Source organism: Micrasema longulum, unplaced genomic scaffold (genome assembly GCF_059751315.1).
Source record: "Micrasema longulum isolate JH-2025_06_02 unplaced genomic scaffold, ASM5975131v1 h1tg000481l, whole genome shotgun sequence".
Lineage (NCBI taxonomy): Eukaryota > Metazoa > Arthropoda > Insecta > Trichoptera > Brachycentridae > Micrasema > Micrasema longulum.
The window spans coordinates 35,855-56,515 of NW_028277678.1; the positions used below are offsets into that span (position 1 = coordinate 35,855).

At 31.9% G+C, this 20,661-nt stretch overlaps 1 protein-coding gene across 1 annotated transcript in view; it reads left to right on the forward strand.

Moving 5' to 3' along the window:
- Positions 1-20,661, forward strand: part of LOC148281261 (gustatory receptor for sugar taste 64e-like) — a 60,972-nt gene that overhangs the window by 32,846 nt on the left and 7,465 nt on the right. Inside the window, exons 2-4 of the mRNA XM_088226982.1 lie at positions 8,939-9,112; positions 18,161-18,230; positions 19,783-19,895. Of these exons, the coding sequence (XP_088083108.1) occupies positions 8,939-9,112; positions 18,161-18,230; positions 19,783-19,895 (357 nt within the window). The remainder of the gene's footprint in view (positions 1-8,938; positions 9,113-18,160; positions 18,231-19,782; positions 19,896-20,661) is intronic.

Here is a 20,661-nt window from a genome sequence, read left to right on the forward strand (position 1 = left end):
AAGTATGCATGTATTTCTCCATTTATCTCATCAAAAGTAAAAATTATTTATAACAGCTACTATCCTTTTTGAGCCAGAACAATGTGAAAAACTTTTGAACTTTTTCAAAGATGGTGAATGATAATTGTATTTATTTATTCATGCATTTAATAATATATACAGTTTTTTGTTCACGTTGCCCAGCTGTATGAAACAGACCTTATGATTTTCTTGTTATATTACTTTAAAATATTTTATTACTTAATTTTATTTTTTACATTTATTCTTGAATTGTTTAAACTTTCTACTGAATTAAGGTTTTTTTTTAAATACAAATCTTGTATAATTTTTAGGTTTGATTTTTTTTTATAAATCTTGGGTAAAAAGTCATTTTAATTAAAAAAAAATAAAAATACTAAGCCAAATATGTTAGTATTATAATTTTTTGTAAATGGCAGATTTGCCGTTTATGTTAGTAAAATAAAACCGTCCAACGGAGAGCGCTGTCAAAACCTTATAAATGGAAAATATGACAGAGACTGTTTTTTTCCACGCCGACAGCCTTCGGACTAATGAGTGACGTTTAGTTATTAAAACCCTTAGTTACCATTGCAAACTAATAAAAAATAAATTATGTAAGTTATCTTAAAAAAAATGTAAAATATGACAGAGACTGTTTTTTTCCACGCCGACAGCCTTCGGACTAATGAGTGACGTTTAGTTATTAAAACCCTTAGTTACCATTGCAAACTAATAAAAAATAAATTATGTAAGTTATCTTAATCGCGTGTAATTTAATAAAGATAACCCACATAATGCCACAGTAACTCTAATCCAACAACGCATTTTATTCCAACACTTTGAACATAATATATTATTATGTCGCCACTGGAGTCAAACAAGGCTATGGATGGGGATCTCTTTCTATTTTTTGTCATGACTTAAGTATCATACTCGTATATGTCTTTCAACACATAGTTATAAAATTATATTTTTCAGATTTTCAATATTCAGTTAGCTATTTTATGGAATTTCGAAGATGCTTTCATTATTCTGATGAGCATTGGGATGACCGAACGCTTTGAGAAATTAAATTATTACTTAGAATCATCAGTAAATAAGGTAATAAAATGAATATTATTTTTAACCAATTTTCAAATATTTTATTGTAGATTTTAATATTACCGGTGTTTCAGTATTCATCTGAAAAATTTTGGAAGTCCGTTAGAATGGAGTACGTCACACTTTCTCGAGTTGTCAAGAAGGTGGATTCAGCTATCAACAAAATAATAGCTCTTACTTTTTTTGCAAACCTTTACCTCATATGCCAGCAAATGTTCTTTAGTCTCAGGTATATATGTTAAATATGTTGAATATTTATTTTATTTTATTGAAATAAACGGCACTTAGTACCTTTTACACATTAGTTACAAATACAATTTAATATACATACATAAGTAATACATAATTTTAAGTAATACAGAGCATATAAAACAATATAATAATAAAAAAATTAAAAAAGATAAACTTCATAAAAAAAAATATTAACAGTTATAGAATTATGGATAAAAAATGATAATTTGGTATTAGAAATACTTTGAACCAGTTAAAAAAAAAACTAAGAAAACAATTTTAAATTACACCTAACGATAAAAATAAGAAAAAAATATATTTACTATTATTTAAAAGGAATACTATATATTTATGTATAAAAATAATGAAAATATGTTTACTGTTTCTCATTGAGGAAAACGATAAAGAAATAAAAACATGAAAGGAAAGAATTCAGTGCGTTCGAATGTTTTGAAACGCGTCTGTTGGTAAACCTAGTAACATTCAAATGTCGTTATGTTAGTAGGCACACCAGAATATTTTATTTGAAAACCTTTTGTTACTAACACATTGAAATAATTAAACATTTGTTAGTACGTAAGTCAAAAAGCCTACGCCTAGACATACGCCTCTTCTTAACTCTTACAACTTTTTATATCTTGAGCTCTCTTCTGCAACCTACAACCCAAAAGCCAGACAATGTAATTAGTCAACTTTTTTGTGGTCTTCCTACGCCTCTTTCGTTGTTCCAAGGCCTTCACTTCACGACTCTAAGCAACCATCTGACACTGTGCTGTCTTGCCACGTACCTCATCTACTACCACTTTAACTTTGCTGTTATTTCTACGATGGTAATTACTGTTGGTGTCTGTTGTATTGACTGTTGACGTGGGAGGAGGCAAGAGTGCTGGCTAGCCATAGGGCCTCCGAGATGCGTCGTTGACAATATGAAAAATCTTGACCTACAAAAAAGCTTGCCAACAATGTAAAAAAAGTCAACGTTTTAATCATTCGATATATCTGATATTTTAGGCGTGTCAATGATGATCCTAATGATTTTGATTCCTGCAAAGCTTCAAAACATAAGTAAGTTAAATATTACGAAATCATGAAATTATTTGTTTATAAGTGTTTTTGTAAAATTGTTTTTCTTTTCCTTTGAACAGACTGATTTGGCCAAGAGTGGTTGACTCGGTTTACATTGTCTTTTCTTTTGGTTGGCTTGTGATTCGATTCCTATCGGTATCTTTATCAGCAGCACGTCTCCATTCTACCTCCAAACTGCCAAAGAATCTTCTTCACACTGTTTCCTCGAAATATTACTGTACTGAGGTAAGTTTTTCGAGTTTTTCAGCTAATGGTCACATATATGTGAAGATGACATTACAATATGAATGAGAGTTTTTTCTTCCAAAACTTTAGAGCTCTCGAAATTCAAAAACGTGTACCACATTTAAACGGAATGAATTAAAAATGTTATCAAACGATATACGAGTATTTATTAGGTTTGATTTTGATTCACTTGTGCCTTAATTGAACATAGAAAAAGCTATTTGTTTAAATAATAATAATTAAGGTCATTTCAAAATAAAACTAAATAAGAAATTTATAAGGAAAAATATTAAGGTATTTACAATATTGATTATTATTATTCATATTCCCAACTTAAAATATAAATGTTTACAGTCTTTCAGACACTTGTGATGTTTTTCTGAGTTTTGTTATTTGTATTTATTATTTTTTGCCAATGTTTCGGACAGCGTTACAATTCCAATCATCTTCACTGAAATGAACAACCCGGAAATACATCAACCACTGAATCATTCAAACGATTCTCATAACATTTTGTTTATAATTCCAGATGCAAAGATTCTTAGACCAAGTGACCACAGATAAAATAGCATTTACGGGACTTAACCTTTTCACCATTACAAAAGGGCTGATATTAAAGGTATACTTGAAGAGGTATTGTTTGAAGGGTCGATTGTTATATTTTATTGATTTGTCATTCATTCCCGTTTCTCAATCATTTGGTGCATAAGTCACTGCATTAGTAAGTTAAGTGCACCTTAGTTTAATCGTCTGTTACATAAAGGTAAGTTGAACAATGAGGAACTTCAGCCCTACGGGAAATTGGATACAAAAAATGTTTTCTTACGCAGGGTAAAAATTAGAGCATTAAATTGTACTGCAAAGTTTCTTGAAAATGTACAGAAAAAATGATAAAAAATATTTTGATAAAAACGCACTACTTTAAATGACGTCACTGGTTCATGTGAATCAACCTATGATCTGAGAGCTATGGAAGATTTCCGGTCTGCTTGTCGCTTCTGGACCAATAGGAAGAACTGAATGAGAATAAGCGGAAATGAACCTCTGACGTTACACGCGGAGTTATTTCAGAAATACAAAACTTTGAAGAATCGTAGCGCCGATAATACGATATATAAAAATTAAAAAAAAAAAAAAAATTGTTTTGTTTAACAGTCTATTAACAAATATTTTTTTTTTAAAAACCACTGAACTTCCTCATTGCACACTTTAAGTCTCAGTCCAGGAAAAATGAAATATTGCAGATTAAAAGCCTTTGAAATCAATATTTCTCATTCACCCTGCCAGAAACCGAACCCAGGACTTTAAGAACAGTAGGCGAATGCATCAACCACTATACAAAGAGGCGGGCTTATCTATAATCTATTTCCATATTTGTGATTTTTATCTGAGAGCAGCCATCAAATCAAAAACACTCGTTCAGGATTATGATTATCATCATCATCATTCCATGTCCGCTCCCTAGTTGGAACATATGGTATCCACAAAGATCCTCCAAGCATCTTTTTCGGCTGCCAGCTCCGGTAAACCCTCCCAAGTCAGGTTTGCGTCCCGCAGTTCTGACACGAACTGCCGATGGACAGTCAGCAGTGGACATCCAAGACGTCGAGAACCCGATGCCTTGTAAAGGAGGCAAGCGTAGTTAAGGCTCTCAGGAGGCATCCACAGCACATGGCCAAATTAACCGTATCACCTCCGCTTGATGATAGTTGTCACCGGAGTTTGCTGCGTCCCTTCTCTTATTACTTCATTCCTTACAAAGTCAAACCATTCACCAGCCAAACCAAGGTTTTTGGTGAAGTGTATTTTAATGTTTTTTTTTATTTATTTGTAGATTACTGGTACTGTAGTGACTTACGAACTAGTGTTATTGCAATTCAATGCCCATTATATTGAATACAACAAAACGAATTCAAATATGATAAAATTACCCAAATGACCAAAAGATTCATAAAATTGTTCTCAAATCTAGAATCCAATGTCATCACAGGAATTCCACGGGGATTCAATTTATTTCAACTTTTAAAACCAACTTTTATGTGTAATTGACTGTAATGTATAATATGACGTTTTATCTAATAAACGTATTTGCGTTATAAACGATTTTTACAATTACAAATATACAACAAACAAGAAAGTTTTACGATTCATTACTTATCGGATTAAAAACTGGATTTAATATACCTCCATTATATTATATTGAAATTTTTTGGAACAGAAAGGAAAAACTTTTTTCATAAATAAAAATGGAAATCTAAGCATTTACAGGGTTCATGACCTGTTGTGAGCTAGTTTAAGTGGCAACCTTACCCACTTTGTAACATTCACCATTCTGCCTATGTTTAAATATTCACATTTTCTTAACTCTTCCATATGTTGACTTCTGTGAATCAAAAGAGTGTTCCCTCTTACTTGCAATAAATTTCAATCTTTAGAACTCCCAAGGAAGTAAAATCCAGCTTTGTCTGCAAACATTTGGACATACTCAAAAAATATTTCTTTGAAATTCAATAATTGGTAAAAAGATATCATCAGTATTAAAGGTCAGGGACAAGTTGCTGACAGTGGATCATCCGGTTTTTGGAAGGCTGTACTTTTGTAATGGTTTGAAATTGAAAGCTGAAATTTGGTATCACGGTAGTTTAAATGTGTTATTTTTGGTCTGCATTGTTTTTTTTAGATTGACTTGCGATAGAAAAATCTACATCGGTTTTATTACAAAATGGGAAGTGATCCACTATGTACTCTTGGTCGGGTACAGTAGATCACAAATAAATCGATAGTGGATCATGCTAGTACGCTGTGAATCATCCAGAATAATCGCATAGAGTGTTTTTTTTTAAATGACGATTGGAGAATCCGTGTAAATAGAATTCTCCTTTTGCGATTAAAAACATATTTTATGATAGCGGAAAATCAAATTATTTTCTCAAAAACTGCCAATGTGAGCTAGTGGATTATGCAGCCAACAATCTATTAAGATGTACTCGAACCAGAAAAAATCGATATGTAATAACACTGACTAACCTGGAGTTGAGTCTTCTTCCTTGTCGGCGATCTGCTCACGCGCTAACGGGGAAACTGATGGTCAGGAAAACTTCATGCACACAATTGTCTGGAATCTGGGGGCGGCGCGGCGGATGATGATCAATGGCGATGGATGATAAAATGTTGTTTTGCGTTGTGCGAGTAAAAACGTTAAGTTACATTAACTTTCACGGCAAAATAGCGAAAAATACTTTTTAACAATCAGAAAAGCGTGCGAACAAAACTCGTTGAAAAAGCGAAGAGTGGGGCGGAAGACGAGCAGTGTTGTCAACCAACAAAATGTCCCGTCAGGCGTGGTAACCTTACAAATCAAAATTAGCCAGTATCTACTTACATGCGATTCTTCTGGCTGACATTGAAACAAATTATTGGCTCAACCAACGATATTAGCAGAAACATGGAACAAATAACATATGCCAGCAGCACGGAATAAGTTAACGGTCACCTGACAATGCATTAAGTCAGTTTTTTGGACTGCCTTGATACTACAGTGCCTCCGAAATATTTATTGCTGAATGGGTAAATTTCTTCGTTGCTCTACTTTGCCAAAGAGTCTGAAGCCAACGGTTTCTTCCATCTCTGACAAGTCAAATCCACACGGAGAAATATACATATAGACATATTTCCAGTATGTTTATTCAGTGAGACATTTTTTACTAAATGTTATTAAATATTTAGACTTTTCTTTGTCTACCGGTTTCGAGACGTACCCATCTCTTCATCAGGACACCAATTAAACCAACATGCAAAACCCACTGAACCCCACTTAGAGGGATGGAGGGAGGGGTGAGCTTTTGATTTTTTTTTAGATTTTTTTTTTAAATATAATTTTGCACCACAACAGGCCAGGAGGCCCAATTACAGTGGTGAATTACATCACAGAACACCCAGGATTGAGAAAAATCACATTTTAATTTTTTGTGTTCTCACCGGGAATCGAACCCGGAACCTTCCGTGCGTGAGTGAAGCGTCTTGATCACTACACTACAGAAGCTGCCGTGATATTTTAATAGGGTGACCATTACAGTGACGAGGAGACGGGTACGTCTCAAAACCGGTAGACATAGAAAAGTCGGTAAGTGGTTATTTACAAATATTTTATAACATTTAGTCAAATGTTTGACCCCAAAGTTAATGCTTTAAATATTAATTAGACATTTTTTGTTTATATTTTTTTCTGATTCACATATTAGTATCTATACATGTACCTATCTTAATTTTGGGTAATGAATCTGATTTTGCACATTGATATTATATAAGTTTGAGAGACTACGTTGGAACCAAAACCCAATTTAAAACTATTCCAAAAATCAAGCTCCTAAAGAACCCTTGGTTGAATACCTTTTTTGGTTCATTATTTAATCAAGTAACCATAAACACTTGCCAAAATATTCATAAAATGATACATTTATGAGTTGTATTGATGTAGGTAAATAAGCAATAAGTGGTCTATTACATTTTATCGACAATAAACTAAACCAAATTGGATTTTCTCATATTGGGGGATTGTGGTTGAACATAATTTATTTTCAAAATGACATATAAAGCTAGTGTTGCATTTGTCTTCACACAGATAAGTAAGAAATTTAAATAAAAATATGTATCTTCTAAACTCTGAAAATTATTCAGTCGATATTCAAGCTATTTTTAAAAATATTTCTTGTTGAAAAAAATATTGTCAAATGTCTGAAGAAAGCCGTAAAAAAACTACAAATCTACTTGGAAAACTAAATGATATATTTGTATTTAAAAAAAGGAAATTTCACATTTTTATGACTGTTGGGCTAAAATTTTGTTTGGTAATATTTGGATACTTAAAAGTAGAGAAAATATAATCGACTAGAAACATTAACTTTAAAACTTGCACGGTATAATAACAAGATACGTAGAATTTTCGCATTTTAAAAATATCTTGATATATTTACAATATTTCTGAATTTCACCCACGAGGGAGTTATCAATATTAAAAATATTAAAAAAGAGACATTTTAAATAAAGACATATACCACGGACAAGACATATTACACTAGGCACTTACACGGCTTACCTATCATTGGCTGGTTTAAGTGACAACTTTATACACTGCGCAACATTTACCATTCTGCCTATGTTTCAACATTCACATTTCCTCATCTTTTCCGTCAGTCAAAACCGTATTGATGTGGGTGAGATTCATCCAACATTTTTTTTACAACAATTTTTCTACAAGCATTTGAAAAGACTCAAAACATTGTTGATTTACCTACAGCAAACTTTACGACAAAACTTTCAAATTTACCTGCTTACTATGAAACGTTGTTCGCCTCGTGATGTTATGGCCAGCACGTTATCCTACCATGCAAGCGGTCTCGGGTTCGATTCCTGACATGGTTAGCATGAAATATTTATGAACTTACTTAATAATGAATAAATATACATCAATTTTTATATGAATAACTCCCTAGGGAGGAAATCCAGCCAGTCTGCAAGCATTTGGACATACTCAAACATTATTGAATTAACTACCTAGTAAAAAAAGAAGTATCGAAATTGAAAAATTGTTTTTAGGCGTTGCCTAGTAGGTGATTTGGTTCAACCGGATGTATCTCACCCGCATGATAAAGGTTTCAGCTCCTTTACTTCACAAAAGTCAACAGATGGAAGAGTTGAGGAAATTTGGATGTTTAAACATAGGCAGAATTGTGAATGTTACATAGTGTGTAATGTGGCCACTTAAACCAGCCAATGACAGGTCGTAAGGTATGTAAATGCCTAGACTTCCATATTCCCTTATTTAAGGTATTCTCCATCCCTGTTGTAATTTGTTAATCTCAATGACTCCCGAGGGGGTGGAATCCAGTCTTCTGTCTACAAACATTAGGACAAACTCAAATATTGTAACTTATTAAGGCTTTTTAGGCTGTGGCATAATAATTAACAATAAAAAATACATAGTATAATTAATTCAATTAAATTAGTATGACATGTAATGCAATATAATAAAAATCTATAAAAACAGAGTAGACTTCCATATTCCCTTCTCAATAATGTTTTTTCTCTCTGTTGCATTAAATTCAAATAAATGAACATGGTGTAATAATAAAAAAACGTAATTTAAAAAATACAAAAATGCCGTTTTTGTTAGTTGACAATAATTGTTGTAAAATGGAAAATATTTTCTTTTCAAATATCACGGATAATGGAACCCCTTACCGAATTATTTTCGCTCTCAAAAGTTTTTAAATGTAAATATTTATATTTCTCCCAGGAGTGGGGAGGCGGCTCTCCAAATAAAAGTGAAGAAATAATTCCTCAAGATGAAAAAACACTTATCACAGAAGGAAGGCAGAAGATCGGACACAAAGAGGAAATTAAAGAGGCCAGAAGAAAGATTAATTCTTCAATGGGGGCGCCAAATACCACAACACCAAGTCCTGAGGAGGTTTTAATACTATCCGTAAATAATAAAATCTAATAAGAAACTCACGGAAAAAGTGGCGAAGTTTTTTTTTCACACCATAACAGGACCGGAGAGTCAGTGAGAAAATTCAGTGATATAAAAAATCAGATATTAAAAATGTTTCCTAGCACGCGGTAAAAATTAGAGCACTTAATTGTCAGGTGAAATTTCTCGAACATGTACGAAAAAAAAAAGAAACGTTTTTGATGAAAATGAACTGCTTTACAACGTCACAGATTTAAGCGCTTTTGAGATAATTTTCACAAAAATGGCGCTATGTAAATTACTCACAACAATAATAACAAGTTAACGCGTTGTTGTGATAACTGGCAACGGATTTTCGGTTGCTGGGATAGCCATTTTTTCCGACGTTTAGCGTATTTTAGAGGTTTACGAGAGAGCAAAAAATTGCTGTCAGATACTGTAGAATTGCCAAACATCTGTCTTTTTTATTTCAATAGATACATAATAAGCAATTCTACAGTATCTGATAGTGACTTAAAAAATATCAAGACTTGTTTTTGCTCTCCTGTAAAAAATGCAGAATCGATAGTATACGTGGTGACCGCGTTTTAAAAGTCATAGCGATGATAATACGAAACATAAAAATAAAATTGGCTTAGTTCGATAGTTAGTTAATAAATCAATATTATTATGAACCACTGAAATTCCTCACTATGGGGATAAATCACATTGTATCCCTCCCCATCACCAGGGCTGAAACTACTATGAGGTTCATAGTCCATAATGGATGAAACATACGTTCGAAAACATTTCACCTAAAACTGTGCTACGACCAAATAAGCAATGTCATCATTTTCTAAAGAATCCAATACAACATATAATGAAATTCTAAGAATATTGCACATAAAATCAGGAGCATCGTTCCGCAGTACATTCACACCGTCCCTACCATGGAGAAATGAACTACAAAGGAACGTGGCGTATAAAGAGACCACAGGGCGTTCAGCCAGTCAGTCAATTCAGTTCAGTCCAGCTCGACGCAGTCACTCAGTTCCAGCATGTACTTCAAGTGCAGTATCGCCTTAATAATCGTGCGACACGATTCATGATTTTTTCGCCATCTAATAAATACGCATTCAACTGCAACCTCGTCTTCTTTGTCCATCGCCAACTGGGACAGGATCACCACACCCAACCACCAAAACCTACATTGGTGACTCCGACGTGCCCGCCGTGATACCATTATGGTATCCAGCGGGACGCTTAACTCAACGGAGCAGAAGCCTTCTCCAAACTTATATCTTACATTATAACTGCTAATACATCATAGAATAGAGTAGAAAATTTGAATTTTTTTCAAAATGCTTATTTCAACCTTTTTATTACCTTACCATGCGTTTAATAAAATAATTTGAGTTATGCTACTTTGTTACTGAATCCTTTGGATTATGATAAAAGGGGTTGCGTGAAAAGAAGACTTAAGAATGAAGTTATGAATGTTTCTATTTAGATTAATGGCGCTTTTTGTTGAAGAAAAAAATAAACGAAACCAAAAGAAAATAATGTTTATCACAAAAGCCCTTATTTCTTGTTTCAAAGATTGTGATAAGCATTCTGATATAAAGAAATGAAATGCTTTCAAGATCCGATTTAAAGTAATGAAATCCTTTCAAGTTTAGATTTGAAGTAGGACAATGATTTCTTTTTTTTTGTAATTTCATGGGCGATACTTTAAGTTCAAATAAAAAAAAAAGCTTTTTAATTAGAGTCGAAGAAATGCAATGCTTACATGTTCAGATTTAAAGTAATGTAACCCTTTCAAGTTCTGCAATTCTTTCAAGATCAGATTTGAAAAATAAAATGCCTTTAAGTTCAGGCCTAATGTCAGTAATTTATTTATTTTATAGAAAACATACAGTCAACAATGATTTACTTACATTATGAAGATAAATTTGAAAGACAAACCAGCGAAGTTTCTAAATAATAATCTTACTTATTAAACTATGATACAATGTAATGTTATATAATTATAATAATGTAATGTTTTCTTGTTCAGACTTAAAGTGTTGTCATACTTTTAACTTTAGATTTGAAGAAATGCAATGCTCATAAGTTTAAAACATTTAAGTTTGTAAGTGAAAATTCTTGATGGAAGTTCATTGTAGTTTATTATAGAAATAAAAGACGAGTGATACAAAATTTTGTAGATTAAAGTATCATAAACGTATAAGTTTAAACCTAAAGTTAGCAATTTGATGCTTTCAAGTTTATATTTGAAGAAATGGAATGCATATAACATCCGATAAAAATTAATACAAAGCTTTCAAGTTCAGATTTAAAATTATTGCTATACTTTCAAGTTCAGGTTTGAACAATATTATATATTTTATAGATTAATGATTTGTCACAGTACAATTTCAAGGGAAAAATTATTATGTATTCCGACGATATTGGACTATTCTATAAAAATCAAACAGACGTATTAACAAACAATGACATAAACGAAGACCTTACTATGTTGACTAAATGGACAAACAAAAATTTACTTACACTTAATGAAAAAAAATGCTATATTTTCCATTTTGAATCTAGAAAAAAATGACATAAAGTAGATGCTTACATAAACAATGAACGACTTACTGAAATTGAACATGTTAAATACTTACGACCAACAATCGACCGATAATTGACATGGGAAATTCATAACAATAATTTAATTAGCAATGTGGCGACATTATCGAGTCTTTTTTTAAAATCAAAAACATTGTTCCAAAAACGGAAAAAATTCTAATGTATGAAGCTTATGTAAAAACTAAAATATGTTATACGCAACTACTATGGGGAACAGGATATCAAAATGACATAAACAGACTACAAAGACAACAAAATAAAATATTAACGTTAGTATATGACTTTCCCTATCTACTTTTTTAAACAAAGTAAGCAATTAAATATAGCTGAACTCTTTCAAATAGAATCATTAAAACTTATCCATAAACTAGCCACTAATGTAATTGTAGACGAAGAACTAAAACTTGTAAAAAAATGCAGTCGACATGGACATCATACGAAAATATCAGAAAAATATCGTACGCAACTTTATAAAACAAGACAAGGACAATCAAGACTAATGAACCAGAGACTGAAATTATACAATAAACTACCAGACAAAACTAAACAAAATACTCAGACAAACTTTTCAAAAGATGTAAAAAATATTATTTTGAACAGCAGAGCATGGATAAAAATATTTTTTTTTTTTTTGTAAAATGCATGCAAAAAATAATCCGTAAGGGTTTATAAATAAATCTTCAAATAAAAAAAAACTATGGCGAGTATTTAATAAAAAGACGGAAATGCTTTGATGTCCAGATTGTTTTAAAACGCAATGCTTTTAATTTCAGATTTAAATTTTAATTTATATATAAAATATTATTTTTAGCCTGTGACTAGTTTATGATTTTAGCTCTGTGATTGAATTTGACATCGGATTGGCTGAATCGCAGAAAAACAACCAACAATGTACGTAAACCCGTCAAGTATTTGACTTATTTTATCAAACAGAATTTTGACGAAAATATTGGAAAGATTTTTTAGCGTTTTGCAGCGAAGCGTTTTTGTTAATTTTAACCATTCAAGCTAAATTTAAACGATTTTTATTTTCAGATAACTTTAAGGCTGTAGTCTAGTTAAACGAACGCAGGATTACCGAAAACGATTAGGGCTGATCTAAAGGTCATAAAAAAGTCAATGAGATTTTGTTTTAAATTGAACATTACAACCAGAATTATCTTATTTTTTCAAAAAAAGAGAATTTAATTCTATAAAAAAAAAATTTAACCAAAGTATTTCGATACTTTTTTTTTAAAGTATTACTGAAGACATAATTTTAAGAAGAAATAAAGGTCAATGTGACAAAAATATATGTGATTTGAAATGCTTGTATTTCTTTTTAAAAACAAAAAATTAAAATTTGGGCGGGGCTACTTTCATTTTCAATTTATTATCTTCATATTATTAGAAAAAAATTTTGTTCAATACCTAGTCTTTATTGAGATCCTAAACCTAAGTTTAGTCTAAATTTGAAATGGCGTAATCTGCCAGTCTAAAAGTAATTATATTTTAGTTACATAAAACTTTTAAGCATATGTTTTAACAGAAATACCTTAATAAAATATTGTTTTCTGTAGTTTAAGTTTTTTTTATTTTTTTATTGTTGCGCCATTAAAAAAAACATTTGTTTTAAAATGGCAAAATTGTATGATTTCCTAATTTTGCGTTCGTTTTACCAGACTACAGCCTTATTTATACATGTTTGGTCTTGGCATTTGAAGGGTTATCATTAGCTTGTTAAAATGGTAGCTTTACACATTTTGTAACATAAGCAATTCTGATCGCTTTAATTCTGCCATCCGTTAATTTTTGTCAAGTAAAGAAGCTGAAATCATTATTGACGTGGATGAGAATCATTTGAATTATTTCAACTACTGTGAAACACCTCAATAATTTTTAAATATTTCTTCTTGACAATCAATATGGTTTTGTTTTAAGGTTTGTTCCCTTCTGATAGAAGTTTGGCAATGGAAACTATAGTGTCTGAAAGATTGCTAGAAGATTCTTTCCACTATGCCATCGGTCCAACACTTGCTTTTGGAAGATGTATTGGAATTATGCCCATCACGGGAGTTCTCAATCCGGATCCATCAAACCTTAAGTATAATGAATAGCTTCTTCTCAATTATTATAATTACATATCCATGTTATGTATCACATACACACACCCTTACGCATGAAGAGAAATGACAATATCCCATGCAAGCCTTTCATTCAAAACGCAAAACTCATAGTAAATAGGACAGTGAAAGTAGTAGATGTAATTGAGTTGAAATTGCTGATAATAAAATAAATATTATAATTGATTTATTTATTCATTATACATACGGCCTAAGCCAATTACAAGAGTTACATGAAAAAACATAAATGCAAGAAACTGAACAAAAAGAACATAAAACTATTAAGCAAAGACAAACAAGGGCTAAACAATAATTGTATACAATATATTCATAAAAACGAAAGACCTAAGACTTCGAGCTAAACCATGCTAATCCAACTTCATCCCACACTGTTTAGTCGCGTAGAGATCTACGAAAAGCCGGAAGATGTATCCCAAAGAATTCCAAATCGTGTGATGAATTGACTAATCTACACATTCTAGACATTGGGGCATAAAAACCAAATTTGCTCTTAGAATATTTTATAAATAGCAGATTTTGACGGTTGGGAACATGAAATTTTTTTATTGCAACAGAGATGGGACATCACTTAAAGCATTAAGTATTTTGAAAATGCATATAAGGTCCATCTCAGTTCTACGTCTCTCCAATGAAGACAGATTAAGAGATTACTCTATTTCAAAATAGAAATAATTACCCCTTTGTAATCCGAGCAACCATGCCACTTTTCTTAGAAAACGGTGTTGAACAGACTCGATATGGTCAATATGAGTCCTGTAGAATGGAGACCAAATAGGAGAAGCGTATTCTAGATGGGGTCGAACTAGTAAGCAATAAAGAGTTTTGATGGTACTAATATTTTTGAAGTCCGCCGTCACTCTATTGATAAAACTGAGAAGTTTGAGAGATTTGTTTACAATATTATCAATGTGTTCACGATAGGAGAGTTTACTATCTAAAGTAATGCCAAGATCCTTTATTGACAAAACCATTGAAAGGAAAGTATATTTCAGATTGTAGTTGAATTGTATATAAGTTTTTTCGTCGCGAGAAAGATATTATTTTACATTTGTCAATGTTAAGTTGAAGAGAATTGAAGTCGCACCATTCATTAAAACAATTAATATCATATTGAAAAAGTAGACAATCATTGGGAGGATTCAATAAGTTTAAGTACCTTGTTGTCATCAGCAAAAATAGATTAAGAAAATTATGAAGAGAATGGAGAAATATGATTTTTTAAAGTAATAAAGGTCTATGAAATACTCTCCAGAAAAAAATATTTTTTGTTACTTGTTAGTAGCATAAAAAATATTTTGAAATTCTTAGTTTTGGATTCCCGCAAAAACGGTCATTCCATTGGCCACGCCCCTAATACGTCACGATTCATGTTTATTTGTTCCCAATTTATATACCTATATCCCTATTAGACAAAATACATTCTCTGTTAGATACAATACGTCGTGGGTTATTTAATAATATATTTGTTTAACGAACAAATTACACATAATTTGAAATGATATATTCGCGTTATTTTTGTTGAAAAAAACTTATTTAGGGTCAAGAGATCGAAATTGAAATATCGACAACCCCTACGTAAACTCATACTACCGAATTTACATTTTGCGAGGTTTACGGGAGAGCAAAAACAAAGCTTGATATTTTTTAAGACAATATCAGATATTTTTGAATTGCCAAACATGTGTCTATTGTATTTCAATTCTATGTAATATTCACGGAGAGTTTGTTGAAAAAAATCTAATTTAGGGACAAGCATAACATTATAGAATTTGTTTGGAGACGTAAATATTTGTATTTTTTTTTATGGTACAATTTTTATTTTAAAGTTCAAAACATAATAAGGTCAAATTAGTGAAACATAAAAAAAATCTTAATTACACCTCGAACATACAGTATTTAGCTCATATTTAAAAAGGCGTAAAAAAACATTACGTAACTTTTTTTCTAATCAACTGAAATAAATTGTTTTTTTTAAAATTTTTATAAGAAATATCAACAGTAATACATGTAAAATAAATTATGACAAATAAAATATACAGAAAATAAATTCAATGACAGATACCCACAGAAATACATTAAATACTAGTACAATACAATCTTTGTTTCAATATGGTATTGTAGGATGGGGTAGTGCATGTGCCAATATATTAATACCTCTTAAAATAGTACAAATATTAATTATTAAAGTAAATTTGATGAAACCCTCAACATTCAATACAAAAAGTCTATGTACAATATTTAAGGTTCATACATTAGACACTCTTTATAAAATAAATTCCATATCACAAATTTATAAAGAAGAAAAAATAAAAGTATTCTATTCGAGATGTATAAGTCACTCAGATACCAAAATAATATTAAAATTCCTTAAATCCACACAAGTCATGGTCAAAATAGCTTTGTCTTCAAAGGTGTAAAAAATTATAATAATCTCCCCAGTGAACTAAAGACAATTAAAAATAATATATCAATAAACAAATTTAAAGAAAATCTAAAGAAATTTTCTAAACGTGTGTAAAAACTGCATTAAATGTTAATTAGCATGAATGTATTATTATCTTATGTTTTTTTCTTGAAATATTTTGTGTTCTAATTTTTTTTTCTCATATACTCGAATATTCAAAATTATATAAACTCTTATAAATAAACAACTACAACAGTGTAAGTCACTCTCCAAGCAGAGTTAGTCTCTTTTTCTAGAGTGTTTCAATAATTAAATTTACTAGATGTATAAAAGTAGATCTGTAAAGAATTAAAAAAAACATGGACTTTTTACGAAATTTTTTATTAAAAAAATACATGCTAGTTTGTTTGTGTTAGTGTAAGTGTGTGAGAGGGTGGGTGAATGGGTGTTATAGTGGAATGAGGGTGGACATGTGTGTAAATATTATTGCACATGTGTCAAAAATATATTCACTTACCGTTCATTAATTTTCAATAAAAAAGCAGTAATTGTCAAATAACTCAGTATTGCACATACTGAAAGCTTAACATATGTATTTTGCTTGGGTAAAAGTAAAATTGCGCTTATTTGTTTTATTTTTGATTATTACATTAATTTTAAGCGAGCAGCTTAAAGCTGATATGCTTAAATTTATTTGAAAGAATGTTAGCTGTTGGCGCACTTAAACTTTTCAGAAACAAATCTAGTCCATTTTGAAACCCATTGAGACCACACATTGAGATTATCTCTTGTGGCAGCTTATTCCAGCCATCACCCCCTATTGCTCAGGAAATGCTTCTGTGGATTTAGATTGAATCTCGTTTTCACCAGCCTGAGAATGTGGCCTCGAAGAGCTTGTTTCGGCTTGAACATGGAATCCAAATTTGGGCAGCTATAGTGACTGTTAAGTATCTTGTATGTCTCTATCAGGCCACCCTTTTTCGCCGTTTCTGCAGCGTTGTGAGACCGAGAGTGTTCAGTCTCTCCACATATGGAAGCCGTTTTATGCTCGGTGACAACTTTGTCGCTCGATCATTTGGATTTATTTATATTTTGTTTTTTAGATTCATTTGGAAAAGCTGGGTTTTTGGTTACACGTGCTTGATGTTAATAGGAGGCGTGTTATTCTCATTCCTGAGTCTGATCAAAATTATTACTTTTAAACTGAATGTGAAAAATTTTGGTAAGTTCGATTGAAATGAATATTTGAATTAAATCTACATATTATTTAGTGATCGGCTCTATCTTCAAATGTGCAAATCATTTATTTATTTTGTGTTTCAAGTTTTTCAAATGGATCTAGTAGCCTTGTACATCTGGTAGATATAATTTGATTTGGTATATAACAATATCATTGAAAATGATCCACTGGTTATACAGTAACAAAGCACTTCTGTATTAATCGGCGGCCTCCGTGGTGTAGTGGTCAAGACGCTTGACTCACGCACGGAAGGTTCCGGGTTCGATTCTCGGTGAGAACACAAAAAATTAAAATGTGATTTTTCTCAAGCCTGGGTGCTTTGTGATGTAATTCACTACTGTAATTAGGACTCCTGGCCTGTTGTGGTGCAAAAAAAATGTAATGTAATGTAATGTAACATAAATTTTTTCCCTATTTTATCGAGATATCTACTTTTTTCACTGTATTTTTGTATATATTCCTTATGTTCAAAGATGATCTGGAATTTATAAAATAAATAACTATACCTCAACTATTCATCAACATTTATTGCATCCCCTTTAGAATAATCACCATTAAAGGCAATATGCACATATGCCAACGTTTATACCAATCTTCATGGCACTTCTTGTAGGCCAATTTCAGAATGGCTTTCAGTTCCCACTGCAATTTTTTTTATCTCAATTCAGTCTAAATTATTTACGCAAAGCGGTAGTTTGAGTTTCGCGGACAGGAAAACGTCACTCGGAGCCAAATCAGGTGAATACGGTGCATGGAAAATAACGTTGTTTTTGACCAAAAAATCGCGTACTAGGAGAGATGTGTAAACCCCGCGGCGCCTTATTATGCGAAAACTTAGAGTTATCTTACGATAAATCTAATCTTTTTCAACGAATATTCTCCTTGGATCGCTTCAATAAGCCTAAGTAGTATTTCTTTTTGACTTTCTGGTCTGTTGGAAGGAATACCGAGTACACAACATTATAATAATCGAAGAAAACTGTTGGTATCTTTTATTTTTTAGCAACTTTGGGGGTTTTTTTGGGTTTTAGCTCAATTAGCAAGCTTCAATTTAAAGATTGTCAACTCATTCTCATATAACATCACGTCTCATTGCCCATAACGATTCACTTGACGGTGACATCGTCCATAGAAAGCATCCTTCAGCGACAACTTTGTGTTGATCTTCTGAAAAAAATTAACTAAATTCCTCAGAACAGATCAAATATCAATTTTCATACACTGCTACCATAAACTAAGTACGTTTCTGCTCGCGCGAAAAAATGACATTTAAGTTTATGAAGCCAATATCTTTAAATTACAAAACGCGGTTATTTTTTATTACAATTTCCGAGTCATATTTGAACATAACAGTCTAATGGTGTTTTTCGGTAAATTGTGTCGTTCGTAATCTTTACTGACGTTTAAAATCGCATTACGGCGGTCATTGAGTTGATGTTTTTTTTTGGTGTAATTATTTGTATTATGTAATATTGTATTTTTAGTATTTATACCGTGCTGCAATCGTCGCCCTGTGCAGTTGTTTTATTTTGCTTTTTACATTTCACTCGACTTCGTCCATTTTTATGAAAGCTCAACAATTCTTTGACTTTAAAAATAAGTCTTTTTGATGCCTATCTCGCGGTCTAATGCAATAGGTCTAGGGTTTGATTCTCGACATGGTTGTCATGAATTATTCACTTAAAAAATGGTATTACACTCCAACATTTCATAGGCCCTGGACTGGCACCTGAACCGTAAGACTGATCAGCTTTTATATTAAAGAAACTTATGACTTATGAACGACTGTACTAACTAACTAACTGAATATGAAATTTGAATCATTTCACAGACCGCCACACTCAGCATCTAGTCATAAATTCCCTCCGGTTTTGTCTGCTTTTGATATGACCAGACCCAAGATTTTGGTTTTTCTGATCTTGCCACGTCTTTCTTAGTTCTCGTCTCATTTTACCGTTTATGCTCGAATATATATATTTTTACCATTCCTTCGTCATCTATTCGCTCTACATGACCAAACAATCTCAGAGACCCTTAATTAATCTTATCAATTACGCATTTCTCAGATTTGCACTCTTGCTTGATTTTATCATTTGAAACTCAGTAGTTCATTGATTTCCCACACATTCGTCTTAGAAATTGCATTTCGACCGCGTTTACTCTGCTTTCATCTTTTTCTGTCAGTTCTATGTTTCACTTCCATACGTAAGTGTCGGGACTAAAACTTAATTGTGCACTGCCATTTTTGCCTTATTTACTAACATTAAATATCTAATTTAATTTATTTTAGGTATGTGGTTCTTTTACACAGCAGTTTTGCTTAGCCTTACCTTATTTTTGATCCTGGCTAAGCAATGGGGTAATTTGATTGAAAAAATATCTGCGTCAGAAACCACATTTGTTGTCAGAGCAAAGAAGTCGATGTCACTTCGTAAAAAGTTCTGTACCATCACCACTGTTTTTATGTGTATATCCGCCTGTGAGTATACCTTTTTATTTATACCACCAAATGAACGATCGTGCTTGTTACACGTATTAACATTATGTTGGATGATTGATAAAACGCCATTTTTTCTGAAAATCACATCAAAGACGCCGTATGCAGAAATGACAGAATGTCACACATCATTTTATATCTGCCCAATATTATTAAATAGTAACTATTCCTTTCTCGAGTTCGATTCCCAAAATTCGTTTTGAGTATGTCCAAATATTTGCAGACAAGTCAAAAGTCCTGTAAATGCCTAGACTTTCATATTCCCTTCGCAAAAATGTGTTCCCCCTCTGTTGCAACTAAATAACTCCCTTGGAAATAGATCCAGCCAGTCTACAAACGTTTGGACATATTCAAAACATTGTTGAATAAAATAAGAAGATAACAATTGGAAAATTGTTTTCAGGCGTTGCCTAGGTGAATTGGTTCAGCCGGGTGAATTTCACCCACATTATAAAGGTTTCAGCTCTTTTACCTCACAAAAGACAACGGATGGAAGAGTTGAGAAAATGTGGATGTTGGAACATGGGCAGAATGGTGAATGTTGCGCAATGTGTAAAGTAGCCACTGAAACCGACCAACGACAGGTTATAACCGCTGTAAATGGCTAGACTTCCATATTCCCTTCTCAAAAACGTTTCCTCTCTCTGTTGTAATTAATGTTGTATTTATGAT